This window comes from Scyliorhinus torazame, chromosome 1, assembly GCF_047496885.1.
Source record: "Scyliorhinus torazame isolate Kashiwa2021f chromosome 1, sScyTor2.1, whole genome shotgun sequence".
Taxonomy (NCBI): domain Eukaryota; kingdom Metazoa; phylum Chordata; class Chondrichthyes; order Carcharhiniformes; family Scyliorhinidae; genus Scyliorhinus; species Scyliorhinus torazame.
In genome coordinates, this window is record NC_092707.1 from 291,016,182 (window position 1) to 291,036,849 (window position 20,668).

Here is a 20,668-nt window from a genome sequence, read left to right on the forward strand (position 1 = left end):
CTGCAACTGTGCAGTGCATGAAGAATTACCATACTATAGATACAACACCCTTTTACAGAAATCCCAATTCACTTTAAAGGAAGATTTGAATTACTCAGTTCTTTTCCTCTATCTCTATATATGCAGACATTTATGAATGAAATTCAGAACATCCAGACAAATTTGACATCAATGAATGAGATTCAGGAGTCACTGAAAATGCAGCCAATGTCAGCTATCTCCAAATCTATGGCATCTCACATGGTTGACTACCGAACACGATGGGAAAGTTTGAGCAACCAGGTATTGTTAATTCATGGTTCTCCGGTGAATCAAAAGATGTGGATAATTATGGAAACTTTGGAGCATAATAAGAAACAGTGAAAAAGATGGAAATCTGTTTGGGTCTTTACTTTGTGGGAATGTTCTTACTGGAAATGTAAGATGCTTAACCAAGGAACCCAATGCTTACTCTTAACCATGAGATTGAGCTCTTTCTCTAATTGTATTTTTTATAGTCCAGGCTTATAATTCTACCTCTCCAAAATTTCCCCTCTTCTCTCCTGCGCTGACTACTGCTATGATATAGCTTACTTAGTACTAGCCATCAACAGTACCTTTGCCAAAATCTATGGGCCATGACTCTGAGCAACACTCTCATCTCCAATTCTGAAGATTGTGTTTCCAAGCCAGAGATCTAGAGAACTGAGCACAGAATACTGTCTCTACATCGTGCCACCTAGAATTGTCCACAGTAAGGAGTAATATGCCTGGCATGAAGGTGAAGGTCTTGATGTTGTATACAATTAAGGTGTGCTGATGTTACCTGAACTACATTTCTCTAATTATATTTCAGTGTTTATGTTTTTGAACTTTCCAGATCCTTTACTGTTGGATATGCATCTCAAAACCTTCCTTGAATAAAGTGCTTATTCTATTAATTCATATTTACAGTAGTTCTTCCTGGGTTAAGTGACAGATTTCAGATTTTTTTTCTTAACCCCTAAATAATGCACCTCTTGTACAGTCATTTAAAAGGTGCCTAATGTTTCTTACTTTTTATGACTTTGATGCTGCAGAGTTGGAGTGCACTTTTCTTGGTTCTTTAGAGTTACAGACTCCTGTGTGTAATCGCAAGTAATGCTAAAGTTTATTCATGTTTCTATCTTTTCAGATTAAGTCTCAGCAGACTAGATTGTCTGAAGGGCAGGAGAAGACATTGAACTTGAGGAAAGATCTTGCAGAGATGCATAAGTGGACCATGCTGGCCGAAGAGGAATATTTAGAGAAGGACTTTGAGTATAAGTCACCTGAGGAACTAGAGACTTCATTGGAGGAGATGAAGGTAAGATGTAATGTGATGTCTCTAAAAATGATGAGGTATGAATGTTGCAAAACTCAACTGCCTACCTCGGAGTTTGGGAACTGAGGGACAAAGGCAGATATCAAAAGCAAATCCTGTTAAATAAAGTTAAGAAAAAGGAGTAGAGTAATAGGCTCCGAATTAAACATAGAGAGCTGCTGGTAGCAGACCTGAAGCAAAATGGGCTTCAGAGAAGCCTGAAAATCCAAAGGTTGGTGACTCTGCTACGGGTCAGAAGAACAAAGGTACCCTTTTGGGGCAGTGGTGTTCTGCTTGACATGGCTGAAGATCTGAAAGTGTGCTCGGAAGGTGAAGCTTGAGTATATGCAGAGATCCAGGAGAAAATAATCTACGACGGTGAGATTAAATCCCTGGAGGTAAATCTTGGTTGAAATCGTCCAAGTGAGAGTGATGTGTGGGAGGGAATTCCCAGGCAAGTTTTGAATGCATGGTAGCACAGTGGCCAGCACTGTTACCTCACAGCACCAGGGTCCCGGGTTCAATTCCCAGCTTGGGTCACTGACTGTGCCGAGTCTGCACATTCTCCCTGTGTCTGTGGATTTCCTCCGGGTTCTCTGGTGTCCTCCCACAAGTCCCGAAATACGTGCTGTTAGGTAATTTGGACATTCTGAATTCTCCCTCAGTGTTCCCAAACAGGCGTCGCACCTGTAATTTATTTAGTAGTGTCGTATGTCTGACTATAGTTCGCTTCTTAATTTGCATGTATCATATACTTAGCTTGGATATTAGAGTATAAGGTACAGATATTGTACACTGTGTTATCCTTCCAAATTTGTGTGTTTCTATAAAGATGTAGCAAGAGTGAATGAGCCATGAATATTTGAATACTTTTCTTGTTGGGCAGGGCTACAGTGCAAACACTGGGCAAATGTCCCTAAATTGAAGCCCCTGAGCCAGAACATGATTGAAGTTTGAAAAGTGTAGATGTATGGACATTGGGGAGAGAAGATTTTGCTCTTTCTTGAGGTTTATTTGAAGAATGACCACATGACTTTTTTCCCCGCAGCGGGCAAAAGAGGAGGTGCTGCAGAAAGAAGTTAGAGTGAAGATTCTGAAAGACAATATAAATACAGTTCTTAAGAAAGTGTCATCCAGTGATCAGGAAATAATGTCCCGGGATCTTCATGCTGTGTTGGAGAATTACAAGAGGCTTTGTGATCGGGTTGAACGAAAGTACCTGACGTTAAAGGTGAGGAGTTGTGATTACACTTTAATCAAAGTAAGAGGATGTTCCAGTGATGACGTGTTAGTGCTGTTTGGTACGATGCAAATCATTTTCTATTCTTGATGGGTGGTGAGGTATCCAGGGAAGGCAGCTAGAGAGTCAGCTCACACCTGCTTGTGCAAGTTGAGTGGCATTAGTGAGGGGCTGAAAGAGGTTATCTTGTGTTAAGTGACATTAGTTTTTATCTTTTTTTAAATTTAGAGTACCCAATTCATTTTGTCCAATTAAGGGGCAATTTTACCTACCCATACATCTTTGGGTTGTGGGGGCGAGACCCATGCAAACACGGGGAGAATGTGCAAACTCTACACGAACAGTGACCCAGAGCCGGGATCGAACCTGGGACCTCGGCACCGTGAGGCATCAGGGCTAACCCACTGCGCCACCGTGCTGCCCTGTTAAGTGACATTAGTGAGGAGTAGGGGCAGGTTATCTCCTTTTGAGTGGCATTAGTGAGGAATAGTATTTTGAATAGTTATATCCTGTCGAATGCTATTCGTGAGGGGTTAGAGCAAAGTTTCTGAAGAGGGGTGAGCCCAAAACTTTTCAAAATCAGAGGAAAGAGCAGAGTGTATGTGAGTGATGCTTTGAAGCTGATTTTAAAGCTCAACTTGCACATCTGGTGGTTACCAATTGGAAAACTGCTCATTAGGTCTGATGTCCAGAAAAATCTAAATGCAAAATATGTCACACTTGACTCCCTCACTGGATGAATGCAAGTAGCACTGACTTTGGGGTTGCCCTTGCAGTTTAGGAGCACCACTCCAAAACCTGGTGACACTGGTACAAATAGAAAAAGTAGCTTCAAACGGGTAACATCCGTCCGTTTAGCATCCGCCCTGTCAAGTCCCCTGAGGATCTCATATGTTTCAAAAGATTATCTTTCCTTTTAAATTCAAATGGACACAGGCCCAACCTTTCTATCCTTTCCTCATAAGATAACTCTGCCCTCCATCCAAGATATTAGTCAAGTCAACCTTCCTTCTCTGAACTGCATCTAACACATTTATATCCTTTCTTAAATAAGGAGACCAAAGCTGTACACAGTACTCCAGATGTGGTACCATCAATGCCCTGTATACCTGTTAAAAACATTTCTAATTTTATATTCTAATCCCCTTGCAATAAACTACAACATTCCATTTGCCTTCCTAATCACTTGTTGTACCTGCATACTAACTTTATCTGATTCGTGTACCAGGATCCCCTGATCCCCCTGTAAGTTCTCCAATCTCATTCCATTCAATTAATATGTTGCTTTTCTCATCTTCTTGCCAAGGTGGAGAAGTTCATATTTTCCCACATCTGCCAAATTGTTGCCACTCACTTAACGTATCTATTTTGCAGACTCTTTATGTCCTCTTCACAACGTACTTTCCTACCTATTTTTGTGTCATCAGGAAATTTGGCGACCATCCCTTCATCCAAGTCATTTTTATAAATTGTAAATAGTCCAGGCCTCAGAACAGATTTATTTGGCACTCCCCCCAACTTGCCAATCTGAAACTAACCTCTCTATTTTCTATTTGCTAACGAATCCTCTTATCAACGCTGATATGTTATCCTCTGCACCATGAGCTCTTATTTTGAATAGTGACTTTGATTTGACCTTTGTCAAATGCCTTCTGGAAATCTAAGTACACTACATCCATAGATTCTCCTTTATCCATGCTGCTTGCTACTTCCCCAAAGAAATCCAGGTTGGGGGAAGATGGCGGTGAGATGGTAATGACACTGGACTGATAATCCAGAAGCCCAGGCTAACCCAGGGTGTAGGTTCAAATCCCACCGCGGGAACTGGTGGAATTGAAATTAAATTAATTACAAATCTGGAATTAAAAGCTAGTCTTAGTAACGGTGGCAATGACATTATCACAGATTGTGGTTCAAAACCCAACTGGTGCACTGATGTCCTTTAAGAAGGAAATCTGCTGTCCTTCCCTGGTCTGTGCTACATATGACTACAGATACTTCGCTGGTGATTGTAATTGTTTTAAATTCCTCCCCCCGTTTCACCTCCTGCTTCACAATTATTTCTTGAATGTCCTTTGTACCCTCACCAGTGACAACAGACACAAAATAGCTGTTCAATTCATTTGCCATTTATTTATTTCCCATTATTAATTCCCCATTTCCACTCTCTAGGGAAAAATGTTACATTTTTTTTAAAGTATCTATAGAAAACTTACCATCTGTTTTATATATTTCTAGCTAGCTTTCTCGTACTCCAATTTCTCTCATTATTCTTTTGTCATTCTTTGCTAGTCTTTATATTATGTCCAGTCTTTTGAACCACTACTCATTTTGCGGAATCATGTACTTTTTCTTTCAATTTGGTACTACCTTTAACTTCCTCAGATATGCACGGATGATCTGTCCTTCACTTGGAGTCCTTTTTCTCACTGCCTCTCGCCTGCTCCCTGACCTGAAACACTCTGCTCTCCTGACCCCTCCAGCTCTCCTGACCCACCCTCTCCTGCCCCCATGCCGTACCGCCCGACACCTGCTCTCCTGACCCGCACCCCCTCTTCTGACAAGCCCTTACTCTCCTGATCTGCCCCCCTCCACTCTTCCAAACCACTCTGTCCTGCCCCCTGGTCTCTCATCCCCTGCTGTTCTGACACTCCCATTCTCTCCTGCCCACCCCTACCCCTATGGTGTCCTCTCTCCCTCTCGCAAGAGGTCTGTTAGTAATGGTTTTATGATATTTCAGTATTGATGGAAGATGGTGCTATTGTTCACACATTAGCGTCTTTCAATCCTGCTGCACACTGGTGAGTAGGGTAAAAGTGTCCTTGGGTAAAGGTGAATTGACAGACCTGACAGCTCGGCATCTGTATTTCTCTTCAGGGCTCAGTAGCTTTTCCCGCACCACTGCCTCTCCCTATCCCAACTGATCTTCACTTCCCTCAGCACAGTCTCCACCTTGGTTGACAAAATATCTGCTATACTGCCATCTGAGAAGAAGTTTTTTTTACCCAATTTAACTAAAACTTCTTGCTTTTCCCTCTCTGCCACAGGAAGTATGGTCTTGCTGGTGTGAGTTACTCCATTACTTAGAAATAGAAAACAACTGGTTAAAGAATCTGGACGAGATGTTGTATACTACAGAGAATGTACCAGACAGCCCTGAAGCTGTCAGTGAAGCACTTGAGGTAACATGTTTATTGAAAATTCAGATGGAGCGTGAAATAAAGCTGTCTTAAATTAAATGTAAACCCTTTCTATCCAGGTAAATAGGACATTACTACTTAAGGGAAACTCATTTAGGATGTATTTACATGACAGCTGTAGCATATATGCACTAGTTTTGCATCATGCCAAATCTGCAGTTATATGTAAATATCTCCTGAATCTCGAGTTAGAACCCAACCAGGTCTGGCAGAAGGTTAATTACTTCATTATCTGGGGGTGAATGAAGCACCATGTCCTCTTGCTAGCCAACATGCAGATAATAAATTAATTAAAAAGGTTATTGCAGGGTAGTGTGTCAAATCTCTAATTTAAAACTTACTTTGTTAAAGGAACATTTTTCCTTTTCTACTACCACTAACAATGATTATACTCTTAACAATATTGTAACTTGGAGCATTGTGCTGTTATGACCCATGTTCTTGAAAGAACATAGTGTTCTGCACTTGGAGATGTTGCACTTGATGAACTTCATGCAACAATGTGCTCTTCCCATCCTAGATGGTGGCATATTCTTCCTTGAATGCACTCCTGTAATGCAAAGAGATTTGCAGTGGCATTCCTTTGGCTGGTGGTGATATGGTTAAAAATGCTGCATTTATTAGATGTACTGATGTACTGGCATTTTAATACACAAAGCTCAAGTTCTATTTAGTATTTTTGGAACTGTTTACTAAGTTGTCTCTGGCTAAAAAGGTTCCCATGACTTCAGCTATTCACTACTCTTACTTCATTGACCTCTGACACGACTTGGCTGAGAGAATCATTTCAGTTACTTTGCTCTGTACTTTATTATCCACCCATTAGTGTCTCGAGTCTGTGCTACGCCATCCAGCTGATAATCGAACGCAGATCCGTGAACTGGGCCAAACATTGATTGATGGTGGAATTTTGGATGAGCTTATAAGTGAAAAGCTGGAGGTATTCAACACTCGATATGAAGAGCTCAGTCATCAGGTAGGAGGCCCTCGGCAGCACAGTTGTCTTGCTCTGCTGATCATAAAATGCCCTGATACAGTTGCTTGTATGTTCATGAAATTTGAGCCATTGATGGAGGAGGTATTTGATTCTAGATTAATTGCCTGACTACTTTTATTTTTCTGAATGGACAGACTGCAACAAATTATATAGAATTACAAGTTTATTGCGCACCCATGAATGTCTATCGAATTTTGCTGCTAGGTTGTGAGGCTGCTGAAACTGAGTAACAAGCTAAACATCAAATCAACATTCAAGAGTTCCACTTTGGAGACCAAATCTATTTCCATGATTATTACCGAATATAATGTACTCTCACAAGCACCCTGAAATTCCAATTTATTTTAGCCTTCAGATAATATGGTTGAACATAAAGCTAACCTGATAAATCAGTTTGAAATGTTTTCTTATATAAGCATAATTTTTTGTTAAAAAAGGAAGTAAATAAGAGGCTTAAAGGTAGTCATGCAGGAGAGCTCGCACCTGTGATATGTTCCTCCTGTACTATGTGGCAAATCACGGAAGCTTCAGTTGTCTCTGGTGACCACGTGTGCAGGAAGTGTGTTCAACTGCAGCTACTGGCTAATCGCATTTCGGAACTGGAGCTGGAGCTGAGGGCGGATTTACTGTGGAGCATTGCAATGCTTAGCAAGTTGTGTTAGAACGTTCAGTGAGGTAGTCAGACCGCAGGTGAAGATTGAACAGGCAGAAAGCGCATGTGTGACCACCAGGCAGAGTAGACAGACAGGTCGTGCAGGAGTCCTCTGTGGCCATTTCCCTTTCTAACATATATGTATATATATATATATATATATATATATATGGACACTGTTAGGGGAGATGATTGGGGAGTGGCAGCCAACTTCATGGCACTATGGGTGTGTCTGCTGCACAAGACGGGAGAAGTAAGAATGGCAGGGCGAGAGTGGTGAGGGTTCCGTTGTAAGGGGAACAGACACACGTTTCTGTGGCCACAAAAGAGACTCCAGGATGGTATGTTACCTCCCTGGTGCCAGAGTCAGGGATGTCACAGGGCTGCAGGGCTTTCTGAAGGGGGAGGACAGACAAACATATTGTGGTACAGATTGGTACTAACGATATAGACAGAAAAGGGATGAGATCCTGCAAACAGAATCTAGGGAGCTGGGAAGGAGATGAAAAAACAGGACCCAGAAGGTAGTAATCTCTGAATTGCTTCTGGTGCCTTGTGGTAGTGAGCATAGAAATAGGAGGTTAATCCCGATGAACGCATGGCTGGAGAGATGGTGAAGGAGGGAGGACTTTAGATTTCTCGGAGATTTTGGGGATGGCGGGATCTGTACAAGGCGGATGGGTTGCATCTGAACCGAAATGGGACCAGTGTCCTTGCAGGGAAGTTTGCTAATTCTGTTGGGGAAGGCTTAGACTAAGTTGTCAGTGCGGTGGGATCCTGAGAGAATGTTCATGAGGGGAGATGCATGGCCAAAATAAGGAAGAGACGGCAAGTGAGTCAGGAAGGCATAGACGTGATAGGCCAGTTAAGTCACAAGGGAGTTTGGCAAGATTGGACGGTACTGGTTTGAATGCAAGGAGTCTTGACAAACAAGGCCGATGAGTTGAGGGCTCAAATTAAAATGTGGGAGTAAGATGTCATTGCTGTTACTGAGACATGGTTGAGAGAGGGGCAGGATTGGCAGCTCAATATTCCAGGACATAGGATCTTCAGGTGAGACCGGGAAGGAGGTAAAAGAGGAGGGGAATCAATTAAGCAGTAAGAAGAGGCGACATCTTATGAGGCTCTTCAAATGAAGCCATATGAGTAGAACTTAAAAAACAAAAATGCGCAATCACATTGCTGGGAGGGTTCTGTAGCCCTCCTAACAGTCTGAGAGAAATAGAAGAGCATTATGTAGGCAAATTTCAGAGACTATTAAAAGGGAATAGGGTAGTGATAGTGCGGGATTTTCAACTTCCCCAACATTAACTGGGGTAGTTGGAGTGTGAAAGATTTCGTGGAAGCAGAATTCTTAAAATGCACCCAGGAGAACTTTTTAAGCCAGTATGTAGAAGGACCTACGAGAGAGGGGGTGGTCAGGACTTAATGTTCAGTAACTAAGCTGACAAGCGGTTGAAGTATCAGTGGGGGAGCATTTTGCAGACAGTGATCACAACTCTTTTCGATTCAAGATTGTTATGGAAAAGGACAAGGATGGGCCTGAGATCTAAGTTCTAAACTAAGGGAAGGCTGATTTTAATAAGATCAGATCTGATTTGGCCAGAGTGGACTGGGAGCAGACACTTTTATGCAATTCTGTGACAGAACAGTAGGACACATTCAAGAAGGGAATAGGGAGAGTACAGTGCCAACATGTTCCAAAAAAGAAAAAGTGCGGGACTAGCGAATCCAGTGAACCCTGGATATCGAGGGATGTACAGCATTGGATAAAGAGAAAAAGGGAAGCTTTTGACAAATATCAAGGGTTCAAAACAACAGAAGCCCTAGAGGTGTATAGAATGTGCAAGAGATAACGTAAAAAGGAAATTAGGGAAGCAAAAAGGATACATGAAAGGATACTGGCAGGTAAAATAAAGAAAAATCCTAAGTTGTAACGGGTAAAAGGATAACTAGGGCAAGAGTAGGGCCTAAAAAGGGCCACTGTGGTCATTTGTGTGTGGAGCTGGAGGATATAGGTAGGGTTCTGAATGAATACTTAGTGTCGGTGTTCACTCGTGAGAGGGACAATATGGATATAGAAATCAGGAAGATTGACTTGATGGTCTGAATAGCCTCCTACTGCACTTGTAGAAATTTTATAATTCTATGATGAACTCGATACAATTAAATACATTAACATAGAGAAAGAGGAGGTTCTAGAGTGGCCTGGCAGGCTTAAAAGTAAATAAACCTCCCTGCCTGGATGAAATGTATCCCAGGCTGTTGAGTGAGGCAAGGGAGGAAATGGCATGGGTGCGGGCGATAATTTTCAATTCTTCTCTGGCCACAGGAGAGGTGCCAAAGGACAGGAGGATAGCCAATGTGGTATCTTTATTCAAGAAGGGAGGAAGGGATAAACCAGGAAACGACAGGACAGTCAGTCTAACCTGAGTGCCGGGGGAACTATTGAAAGCAATTCTGAGAGCCAGAATTGATCTGCCTTTGGAGAGGCAGGGATTAATAAAGAGCAGTCAGCATGGCTTTGTTAACGGGAGGTCATTTCTGACCAACTTGATTGAATGAAAATGCATTTGACGTAGGCTACTTGGACTCCAGCAAGGCTTTTGATAAGGTCCCACATGGGAGACTTGATAGCGAAAGTAAAAGCCCATGGGATCCAAGGAAATTTGGCAAATTGGATCCAGAATTGGCTGAGCGGCAGGAAACAGAGAGTGATGGCCGAGGTGTGTTTTTCTGACTGGAAACCTGTGTCCAGTGGGATCCCGCAGTAATCACTGTTTGTGGTTTTAATAAATGATTTACACGTGAATGTAGGAGGGTTGATCAGTAGGTTTGTAGACGAAACGAAAATTTGGGTGGTAAATAGTGAGGAGGATAGCCATCGGTTACAGAAGGATATAGATGGGCTGGTCAAATGAGCTGATCAGTGGCAAATGGAATTCAGTCTAAAATAAGTGTGAGGTGAAATGAAATGAAAATCGCTTATTGTCACAAGTAGGCTTCAAATGAAGTTACTGTGAAAAGCCCCTAGTCGCCATATTCCGGTGCCTGTTCGGGGAGGCTGGTATGGGAATTGAACCGTGGTGCTGGCCTGCCTTGAAAAGTCAGCTCTTTAGCCCAGTGTGCTGAACCAGCCCCTAAACCAGGTGATGCACTTAGGCAAGACAAACAAGGCAAAGGAAACCATGATAAACGGCAGGACCCTGGGAACCACCGGGGATCAGAGGGACTTTGATGTGCATGTACACTGGTCCCTTAAGGTGGCAGAACAGGTCGATATAGTGGTTAAGAAGGCATATTGTATACTTAACCTTCATTAGCCAAGGCTTAGATTTTAAGAGCAGGGAGGTTATGCAGGAATTGTATATAAAACGTTGGTTGGGCTATAGCTAGAGTATTGTGCGCAGTTCTGGAATCCACATTATAGGAAGGCTGTGGTAGCACTGGAGTGCTTGTAGAGGAGATTTACCAGGATGTTGCCTGTACTGGAGTGGCTTAGTTGTGAAGAGAGATTGGTTAGATGGATTGTTTTCCTTGGAGCAGAGGAGACTGAAGACTGGGGGGTGGGGGTCATGATTGAGATGTATAAAATTATGAGGGGCATGATAGAGTAGACAGGAAGAAATTTTTCCCCTCGGAGGGATCAATGACCAGAGGGCATAGATTTCAGGTAAGGGACAGGATGTTTGGAGGGGATGAGCGGAAATATTTTTTCACCCAGAGGAACTCACTGCCTGAAAAGGTGATATAGGCAGAGACCATCATAACATTTAAGAGGTAGTTAGATGTGTACTTTCAATGCCAAGGCACACAAGGCAATTGGCCAATTGCTAGAAAATGGGATTAGAATAGTTAGGTGGTTGTTTTTGACCGTCACAGACGTGATGGGCTGAAGAGCTTTTTATGTGCTGTAGACCTTTATGACTCTATGAAGCATTTTAAATAAGAATGGATTCAGAGAAAAGAATATTTTTGAATTTGGTTATGGAAATTATGTTGCTTATAGGTAAAATGGTCATTTATTGTGAACGTATTTCCTTGGAGGTAAGTTTCTGGAAACATCTTTTGTGGGATAGTGAAATAAATGAAAGTTGCCATAGTCCCAGAGGACCATAGGCTGCTTTCCCTGTTGAGCGAAAAAGAGTTGACTGGTGGTGATTTAACCTGAGGGTCTTCATTGCAGTGTTAATGTAAGCCTACTTGTGACAATAAAGATTATTATTATTATCTCTGGCAAGGGATAATGTTGAGAAGATTGGCCTTCATAATAACCTCAGCTGGTGGGATACCACTATATTCATGACTGCAGTTAATTATCCCTCAGTTTTGTAGCAGTATAGTATGGGCGGAGATCTACCGGTCATGCTGCGCCCGAAAAACAGCCTGCTGCAGCACAACATGGTCAGTAAATGCTGGGAGACCCCGCCTTGCAAGATCTCATGCGATTTCATGAGACGTCGCAATGTGAAGCCTGCCCAATATGGGCCGGATCACTTTTTGGCAAATCTGCATATTAGAGCAAGACAGCTGGTCTCACTCTAATATGCAGTTCCCTGAGGTAGATCCCATTGCCTTGGAAAAAAGGGCGAGCGCCATTCAGTACTGGTCTCCACAAATGGATGAGTGTCTGCCAGGGGATCGGAGGCCCCTAGGTGCTTGACCTCTATGCAGGGTGGCACCCTGACAGTGCCAGCTGGCACCCTGGCAGTGCCAACTGGGTGACAGCCTGGCTCAGCCAAGGTGTCCAGGAGGCGCTGCCGGGGTGCCGGGCTGGCACTGTACATTTTTGTACGGTGGGGGTAAAGGGGGAGGAGGGGGTGCCCTGTACCAGTGTGGGGGGGTTTGCGGCGGGCCCATGGACCCCCTTAGTGAGTTCCAGCTTGGGGGGTGTTTGGGGGTTGCGTTGGGGGCTCGAGAGATTGGGATGCCATTTAAAAATGGTGTCCCAATCTCTCCCTGCACTGAGGAGTTTTGGCGACCGGATCTCCTCAGTGCAGGGAACGGGTCTAAGTGTGGCCCCTGCCCGCGCGTTCCCTGCTGAGGCCCCGTATCTAACCGGAGCTGAGTAAGATGGCATTGTGATTCTGTGCGGTTCAAACACTGGGAAATATGCAGCTATACCCGCTCGCTGTGGGACTCTGTTTCCATTTGGTTTGATCGTGAAATTGGCCCAGGTTAACAATTTGACTCCTTGAGCTAGTCAGTTCTGACACTGCACTGCAGTGATTCAAGAAGACATCTTGCCACCATCTTCTTCAGGGCAATTAAGGATGAGTAAAAGATGGTCCAGCCAGCGACGCCATACCTGTGAAAGGATTTTTAAGAAACCATAGATCAATCTGATCCCAATTTTAGCTTCTGCTAAACTATACTGCTCTTCAAACACATCTGATCCCCACAATCGTTTAGAAACATGTTAAATTTTCTACCTCTATTTGTATTTTTTAATTTAAATGTTTTAAAAATGATTTTAATCCTATGAAGTCAGAAACTAGTCTGTTGATCCTCTTTCTAATGTAACACTTCTGCCGTGTGATTCTGAATCCTAGTTAAAGTCACTTGTTTGTGATGTTGTAGCCATTATTCGCTCGTAGATGGGCTTCAACCTGAAAACTTCCCTCTCTGTGTCTTATTTCTTCGTTCTGAGATTGTAAGCAACATTTTCCAATTTGTGCGTTGAATAAGGTTTCCATGTAGTAGATTGTTACCAGACCTCTTTTTGCTTTCTAGGCTGTGAGCAAGCAGATTTCACTGGAGCAACATTTACAGATGTCTCAAGAAAATGAACAGCGGATGCATGATCTGCAGGAGTCACTTGGACTGCTAGATAAACAGTTAACCTTGTATCTAACGGACCGCATAGATGCTTTGCAGATGCCACAGGAAGCTCAGGTTAGAGAAATGTTTCTTTTAATGTATATAATTAATGAAAAGAACTCGCCATCACCCCACCCACCCCATGGTATTTTCTGGACTGCCCCACAACAATTTACATTTATATAGTGAATTTAATGTCGTAGAATGTCCGAAGGTGCATTATTGGGAGCATTATCTGGCCAGCAAAGCCATCCAGCTAAGTCTATGGTCCCTTGCTTTTGCCAAAAAAGGTAAGGTGGGGCTAGGGGGATAGGGTGGAAGTGTGGGGATAGGGTGGAGGTGTGGGGTTCGGTAGGGTGCTCTTTCCAAGGGCTGGTGCAGACTCAATTGGCCGAATGGCCTCCTGCACTATAAATTCTGTGATACTGTGGCTTTTGACCCCTCAAACAAGGGGGAATAGGTCCCTCCTATCAGTTCCATCTCGACCCTTCATAATTTTATACACTTCAATAGTATATTGTCAGCATCCCCTGTGCCAAGGAAAACAACCTCAGCTTATCCAAACTTTCCTCTGAACTAAAATTTTCATGTGCAGGCCAACCGCAGCTGCCTTACAGCATGGTGTCAATAACTGCATGTAACACTCAACTGTGGCCTAACGAGTGTTTCACACATTTCCAAAACCACCTTGCAGCACTTATATTCTACGCCTTGTTTAATAAAGGCAACTAACCTCTGTTCTGGCATTAAATACTGGCCTTGCCAATGACGTCCATATCTCAAGAACAAATAAAATAAATGCTTTCTTGACCACTTTATCTACCTTTCCAGGCATCTTGAGAAATCTGTTGATATAAACTCCAAGGTTCCATTGTTTCTATACACTTTGATCTCAGACTATTTATTGTGTAATTCCTTATCTTGTTAAACGTCCTCAAATGCATTACCTCACAGTTCTTCAAATTGAACCCCATTTAATACTTTGCCACCTGACTGGTTCATTGATACTGTTGCTCTTATTAGCCTTAGTTTATTACCTCTGATTATGTCACCTTTGCTCATGAGTCGGCAGGTATCTTTCTGATACCGCCACGTGGTTCAAGCTCGAGTTATGATTAATAAGTCAGCACACCGCTTAGTAAGATTGAAATCAACGGTCATTTATTATATACAACAAGTAATGCTTACACAATAATGCTACTCTCTATATAGGAACCTACCACTACTGGCCAATACTTAACTTTAGGAAGGGCCCACCAGGTCAGGGAAAAGAATGGCTTATCGAATCGGATTTGGCCCGCGCGATTCAAAAGGCTGATACGGGTCGATGGCTAGGAGTCTCTATCGGGTAGCGATCGCTGGAGTCAAACTTACGCTTTCTGGTCGATGTTCTTGCGAAGGTCGCGAGCAGGCGAAGAAGGGAGAGAGAGAGATCTGAACTTGGCCCCTCACTTTATAGGGTCCCGGGGCTTCCCGCCTCTCGGGGCGGCCCTTGACCCTGAGTCCCAAGTGATTGGACTTGTTCCCAATCACTGGGTTCGATATATCCAATAACGGGGCGATTCCTCGATCGGGGGGGTGGTCGTTCACCTGTCTTTGTTTTGGCCACTGCAGGCGCCGACAGGTCTGGCCCAATTGCTAATATGTTGCAATTGTTCCCGGGGATAGCCGATTAAACTGCAGATGTCTGGGTTGATGTGCTGCTAATAGTCTTGAGTATCGATCTGGGCCAACTTCCCCAGAGCCGAATACGCTATTCTGTCTGCAGCTGTCCGTTTGTGTCCTGTTGCCTGCTTTTCCCATCAGCCTTTTCGGTTAGCCATTTTAAATTGGGTTTTGGCCAAATTAATAGGGAATCAACCATTTTAGGTGGCTACAATACCTTCCCACAGTCTGTAGCTTTCATCTTCCTCCGGGTGCTCCGGTTTCCTCCCACAGCCCAAAGATGTACAGGTTAGGTGGATTGTCCATGCTAAATTGTCCTTAGTGTTCAGAAAATTTAGGTTATGGGGATAGGATTGAGCTGTGGGCTTAAGTCGGGTACTCTTTCCAATGGCCGGTGCAGACTCAATGGGCTGAATGGCCTCTTTCCGCACTGTAAATTCTATGACTCTATGAATTACATGGGCAATTTTCCTATTATCTGCAAATTTGTCAATTATAACCCCTACATCCAAGTCCGAATCATTGATATATACCACAAAAAGCGAAGGTTGTAATGAAAACAGGCTACCAGTCTCAAAAGCACTGATGGAATCTGTGCTTCCTGCTCTGAGCCAATGTGTCACTCGCCCTTGGATCCCATGGGCTTTTACTTTTGTGAGCAGTCCGCCATGTGGAACATTATCAAAAGCCTTGCTAAATTCACGGTAGCACAGTGGTTAGCACTGATAATTCACAGCGCCAGGGACCCGGGTGTGATTCCCGGCTTGGGTCACTGTCTGTGTGGAGTCTGCACATTCTCCCCGTGTCTGCGTGGGTTTCCTCCGGGTGCTCCGATTTCCTCCCACAGGTCCCGAAAGACGTGCTTGTTAGGTGAATTGGACATTCTGAATTCTCCCTGTGTGTACCCGAACAGGCGCCGCAGTGTTGCGACTAGGGGATTTTCACAGTAACTTCATTGTAGTGTTAATGTAAACCTATTTGTGACAACAATAAAGATTGTTATTATTGTATTCTCCATATAAACTTCAGATGCACGACACTCATCGACCCTTCTTGTTACCTCCTCAAAAGGTTTAATCACGTTAGCCAGCCATGGCCTTCACTTAACAAATCCATGCTGACTGTCTTTGATTATGTCTTTCTTTAGTATTCACTTGCTATTTATGCACTTGTTAAAAAAAAAAAATCTTTGGGCTTTCCTTCATTTTATTTTGCAATATTTTTTCTTTGCCTCACTTTCATCTGAAAGCCCTTTAACCAGGAATGTTGATCTGCCATTTCTGCCCTTCCTTCAGCCATGTCATAGTAATAGTTATAATATCATACTTCTATGTGTCAGGCTGCGTTCTCAGCTTATTTATTTCTCAGCCTTATTTCCTAGACTTATATTGAGGTTTGTATAATTTACCATAGCCAACTGCTCTGTCTGTTTTCTAACCTTTTTTTCCTCTGCCTTCCAAGCATGCAGATTCATTTTCTGCCATCCAATTTCAACTTTCCTTGTCTCACTTCTCAGTTGACCCTAAGGTTCCCGTCCTCTTGCCAAAGCTGCTTTAAACTCTCCCAGCAGCATGAGCAAAACCACCTGCAAAGATATTGATACGATCCTGTTGAGGTGCAACCTCAATCGGCTTGTACAGGACCCACCTTCCCTGTAAACAGTCTTATTGCTTTAGGAATCTAAAGCCCTCCCTCCAATAACTATATATTCATCAGCTCAATCTCCCTATTTCAGTGCTCAGGAGTATGTAGTAGTGGGAGCAAGATGGACATTACCACCTTTGTGGCCTTACTTTTCAATCTCTCTCCTAGCTCCATCAACTTTGTGTGCAGGATCTCATCCCCTTTTCTGCCAAAGCATTACTGCTGATATGGACTGCAACCATTGGCTGTTCACCTTCCCCACTTCAGAATGTCATGCTGCTCGTCAATGGCACCCTTGACTCTACCACCCTAGAGCCATGCAGGTGGTTGCAGAAGGGCTTATCTGTTTCCCTCACCATCAAATCCCCTATTACGATTTATTTTCTTCTCTTTTTTCCTCCCTTTGTCCTGATGGTCTATCCTGGTGCCATGAACTTCACTCTGCTTTCACTCCCTTGTACAAACATTACTTTTTGAAAAAATGTTTTTATTTGTTTTTGGTATACATAACAAAATATAAATACGAACAGAACAATGAGAATTTTGCAAGGGAGCACTTATGCAATACCCTTAAAGTTATTTACATCGAGATATGCAAACAGTAATGTCACCAGTATTCAGAATGAGTAGCAGCTCAGCTCGGTGCGATACACTGAAAGGATCGCTGCCTTGCATGCCTGACTCCCTACTCCTTCTGGTGGTCACCCATTACCTCTAACTGCACTTTTTCAAGCTACGGGAAGAACACCTTTAGAACCTTGCTGTTCGCGTAGCCCTCGGCCTCTCTGACCAATGTTTTTGCCACTCATTTTGCCTTTTTTGACTCACTGCATTATTTATTCATGCCTCTGTGAAGTGTCTTTAGTTTTCACATTCATGATGCTTTATAAATGCAAGCAGATGTTGTTTAATCAAGATATTGCCAAACATCAGCTGCCTGTGTCTTAACTTGCACTTTGTTCCATTTCCCCATGTGCTTGCTGATTCAATTGACTCCCAGTCAAGCAATTTCTTGATTTTAAAATCTCATTCTGCTTTTCAGATCCCGCCGTGGCCTTGACCCCCTCCTATTTCTGTAATCACCTTCAACCCCACAACCTTCTGAGATATCTGTGCGGCTCTAATATGACCTCTTGAGCATTCCCAATTATTATTGCTCCATAATTGGTGGCTGTGCCTTCAGTTACCTAGGCCCCAAACTCTAGAACTCCCTTCCTAAACTTCTCTGTCTCTCTACCCTGTTTTTCTCCTTTTAAGACACTCCTGAAAACATAACTCCTTGATTAAACTTTAGTCATCTGCCCATTATCTCTTTTTTAAAAAATATATATATTTATTAAAGTTTTTCAACAACACAATTTTTTCCCCTTACAAGCAATAACCCCCCCCCCCCCCCCCATAACGAAATCGCACTGAGCAAGATATATACATGGCAAAATGGCATATTTACATAGCTTTATACACTGGCTCTCTCCCGCACGTGCCAGTTTCCCCCGCCCTTCATGTTATCTCCTGCTCATCCATCCCCCCAAGCAATCCCCCATTTCCCCCCCCCTTCCCAAGACGCCCCCCCCCCTCCCAAGACGTCTCCCCCCCCCCCCCCTTTCCCAAGACATTCCCCCCCTTTCCCAAGACATCCCCCCCCCCCCTTCCCAAGACGTGTGTCGTCGTCCCCCGCCCCCCCAGGGTTGCTGCTGCTGCTGACCGATCTTCCTCTAACGCTCCGCGAGATAGTCTAGGAACCGTTGCCACCGCCTGGAGAACCCCTGCGCAGACCCTCTCAATGCAAACTTAATCCTCTCCAGCTTTATGAACCCAGCCATGTCGTTTATCCAGGCCTCCACGCTAGGGGGCTTCGCCTCCTTCCACATTAGCAAGATCCTTCGCCGGGCTACTAGGGACGCAAAGGCCAGAATGCCGGCCTCTTTCGCCTCCTGCACTCCCGGCTCGTCCACTACTCCAAATATTGCTAGCCCCCAGCTTGGCTTGACCCGGACTTTCACCACCTGAGATATTGCTCCCGACACTCCTCTCCAGAACCCCTCCAGTGCCGGGCATGACCAAAACATATGGACATGGTTTGCTGGGCTCCCTGAGCACCTTCCACATCTGTCCTCTACCCCAAAGAACCTACTCAACCTCGCCCCCGTCAAGTGCGCTCTGTGAACCACCTTAAATTGTATCAGGCTGAGCCTGGCACACGAGGAGGAGGAATGAACCCTACTCAGGGCATCAGCCCACAGACCTTCCTCGATCTCCTCCCCCAGCTCCTCCTCCCATTTACCCTTCAACTCTTCTAGTAGCGCTTCCCCCTCTTCTTTCATCTCTTGGTGTATTGCCGACACCTTGCCCTCCCCGACCCATACACCCGAGATCACCCTGTCTTGAATTTCTTGTGCCTGGAGCAACGGGAATTCCCTGACCTGTCGCCTCACAAAAGCCCTCACCTGCATATATCTAAAAGCATTTCCCGGGGGTAACTCAAACTACTCCTCCAGTGCCCCTAGGCTCGCAAATGTCTCGTTAATGAACAGGTCCCTAAACTTCTCTGGTCTTCTAATCCCCGCCCGATGCCAGCCCTGGAACCCCCCCGTCCATCTTCCCCGGGACAAACCGGTGGTTACCCCTGATCGGGGACCACACCGAGGCTCCCACTGCACCCCTGTGCCGTCTCCACTGGCCCCAGATCCTTAACGTTGCCGCCACCACCGGGCTCGTGGTATACTTTGACGGCGAGAACGGCAGCGGTGCCGTCACCAACGCCCCCAAGCTCGTTCCTTTATAGGACGCCATCTCCATCCTCTTCCATGCCGCCCCCTCTCCCTCCATGACCCACTTGCGGATCATCGCCACATTTGCTGCCCAGTAGTAGCCCCCTAGGTTTGGCAGCGCCAACCCTCCTTGGTCCCTACTGCGTTCCAGGAACCCTCTCCTTACCCTCGGGGTCTTATTCGCCCACACAAACCCCATAATACTCCTACCTACTCTCTTAAAAAAGCCCTTGGTGATCACGATGGGAAGGCACTGAAACACAAACAGAAACTTTGGAAGGACCACCATTTTGACCGACTTCACTCTACCCGCCAGCGAGAGCGGTAATATGTCCCATCTTTTGAAGTCCTCCTCCATTTGGTCCACCAACCTCAGATTCAGTTTATGTAGGGCCCCTCAACTCCTGGCTATCTGGATCCCCAGATACCGAAAACTCCCAGCCGCCCTCCTCAGCGGTAGGTCCCCTATCCCTCTTTCTTGGTCCTCTGCCTGTAATACAAAGAGCTCACTCTTCCCTACATTGAGCTTATAGCCCGAAAACTCCCCAAACTCCCTTAGAGTCTGCATGACCTCCACCATCCCCTCCATTGGGTCCGCCACGTACAGCAACAGGTCATCCACGTATAGCGACACCCGATCCTCTTCTCCCCCTCGGACCACTCCCCTCCATTTATTAGACTCCCTCAGTGACATGGCCAAGGATTCGATCGCCAATGCAAACAACAGGGGGGACAGGGGGCACCCCTGCCTCGTTCCTCGGTACAGCCAAAAGTACTCTGACCTCCGCCGGTTCGTCACTACACTCGCCACCGGGGCTCTGTAAAGGAGCTTAACCCAGCTGATAAACCATCCCCCAAACCCAAACCTACGCAGCACCTCCCAGAGGTATTCCCACTCTACTCGGTCAAAGGCCTTTTCCGCGTCCATAGCTGCCACTATCTCCGCCTCTCCCTCCTCCGATGGCATCATTATCACGTTTAAGAGCCGCCGCACATTAGTGTTTAATTGCCTGCCCTTTACGAATCCCGTCTGGTCCTCATGGATCACCCCCGGGACACAGTCCTCAATCCTCGTGGCCAGCACTTTTGCCAATAACTTAGCGTCCACATTGAGGAGCGAAATCGGCCTGTACGATCCACATTGCAGTAGGTCCTTGTCCCGCTTTAGAATCAAGGAAATTGTCGCTTCCGACATTGTCGGGGGCAGGGTACCCTCCTCTCTTGCCTCGTTAAAGGTCCTCACTAGTAGCGGGGCCAACAGGTCTACGTACTTTCTGTAGAACTCCACCGGGAACCCGTCCGCCCCGGGGCCTTCCCCGCCTGCATACTCCCCAAACCCTTGCTCAGCTCCTCCAACC

At 44.8% G+C, this 20,668-nt stretch overlaps 1 protein-coding gene across 5 annotated transcripts in view; it reads left to right on the forward strand.

Moving 5' to 3' along the window:
- Positions 1-20,668, forward strand: part of utrn (utrophin) — a 770,758-nt gene that overhangs the window by 269,993 nt on the left and 480,097 nt on the right. For all 5 annotated transcript variants that reach the window (XM_072507465.1, XM_072507476.1, XM_072507484.1 and 2 more), the window contains exons 25-30: positions 127-282; positions 1,154-1,324; positions 2,370-2,552; positions 5,609-5,743; positions 6,588-6,737; positions 13,144-13,305. In XM_072507465.1, the coding sequence (XP_072363566.1) occupies positions 127-282; positions 1,154-1,324; positions 2,370-2,552; positions 5,609-5,743; positions 6,588-6,737; positions 13,144-13,305 (957 nt within the window). The remainder of the gene's footprint in view (positions 1-126; positions 283-1,153; positions 1,325-2,369; positions 2,553-5,608; positions 5,744-6,587; positions 6,738-13,143; positions 13,306-20,668) is intronic.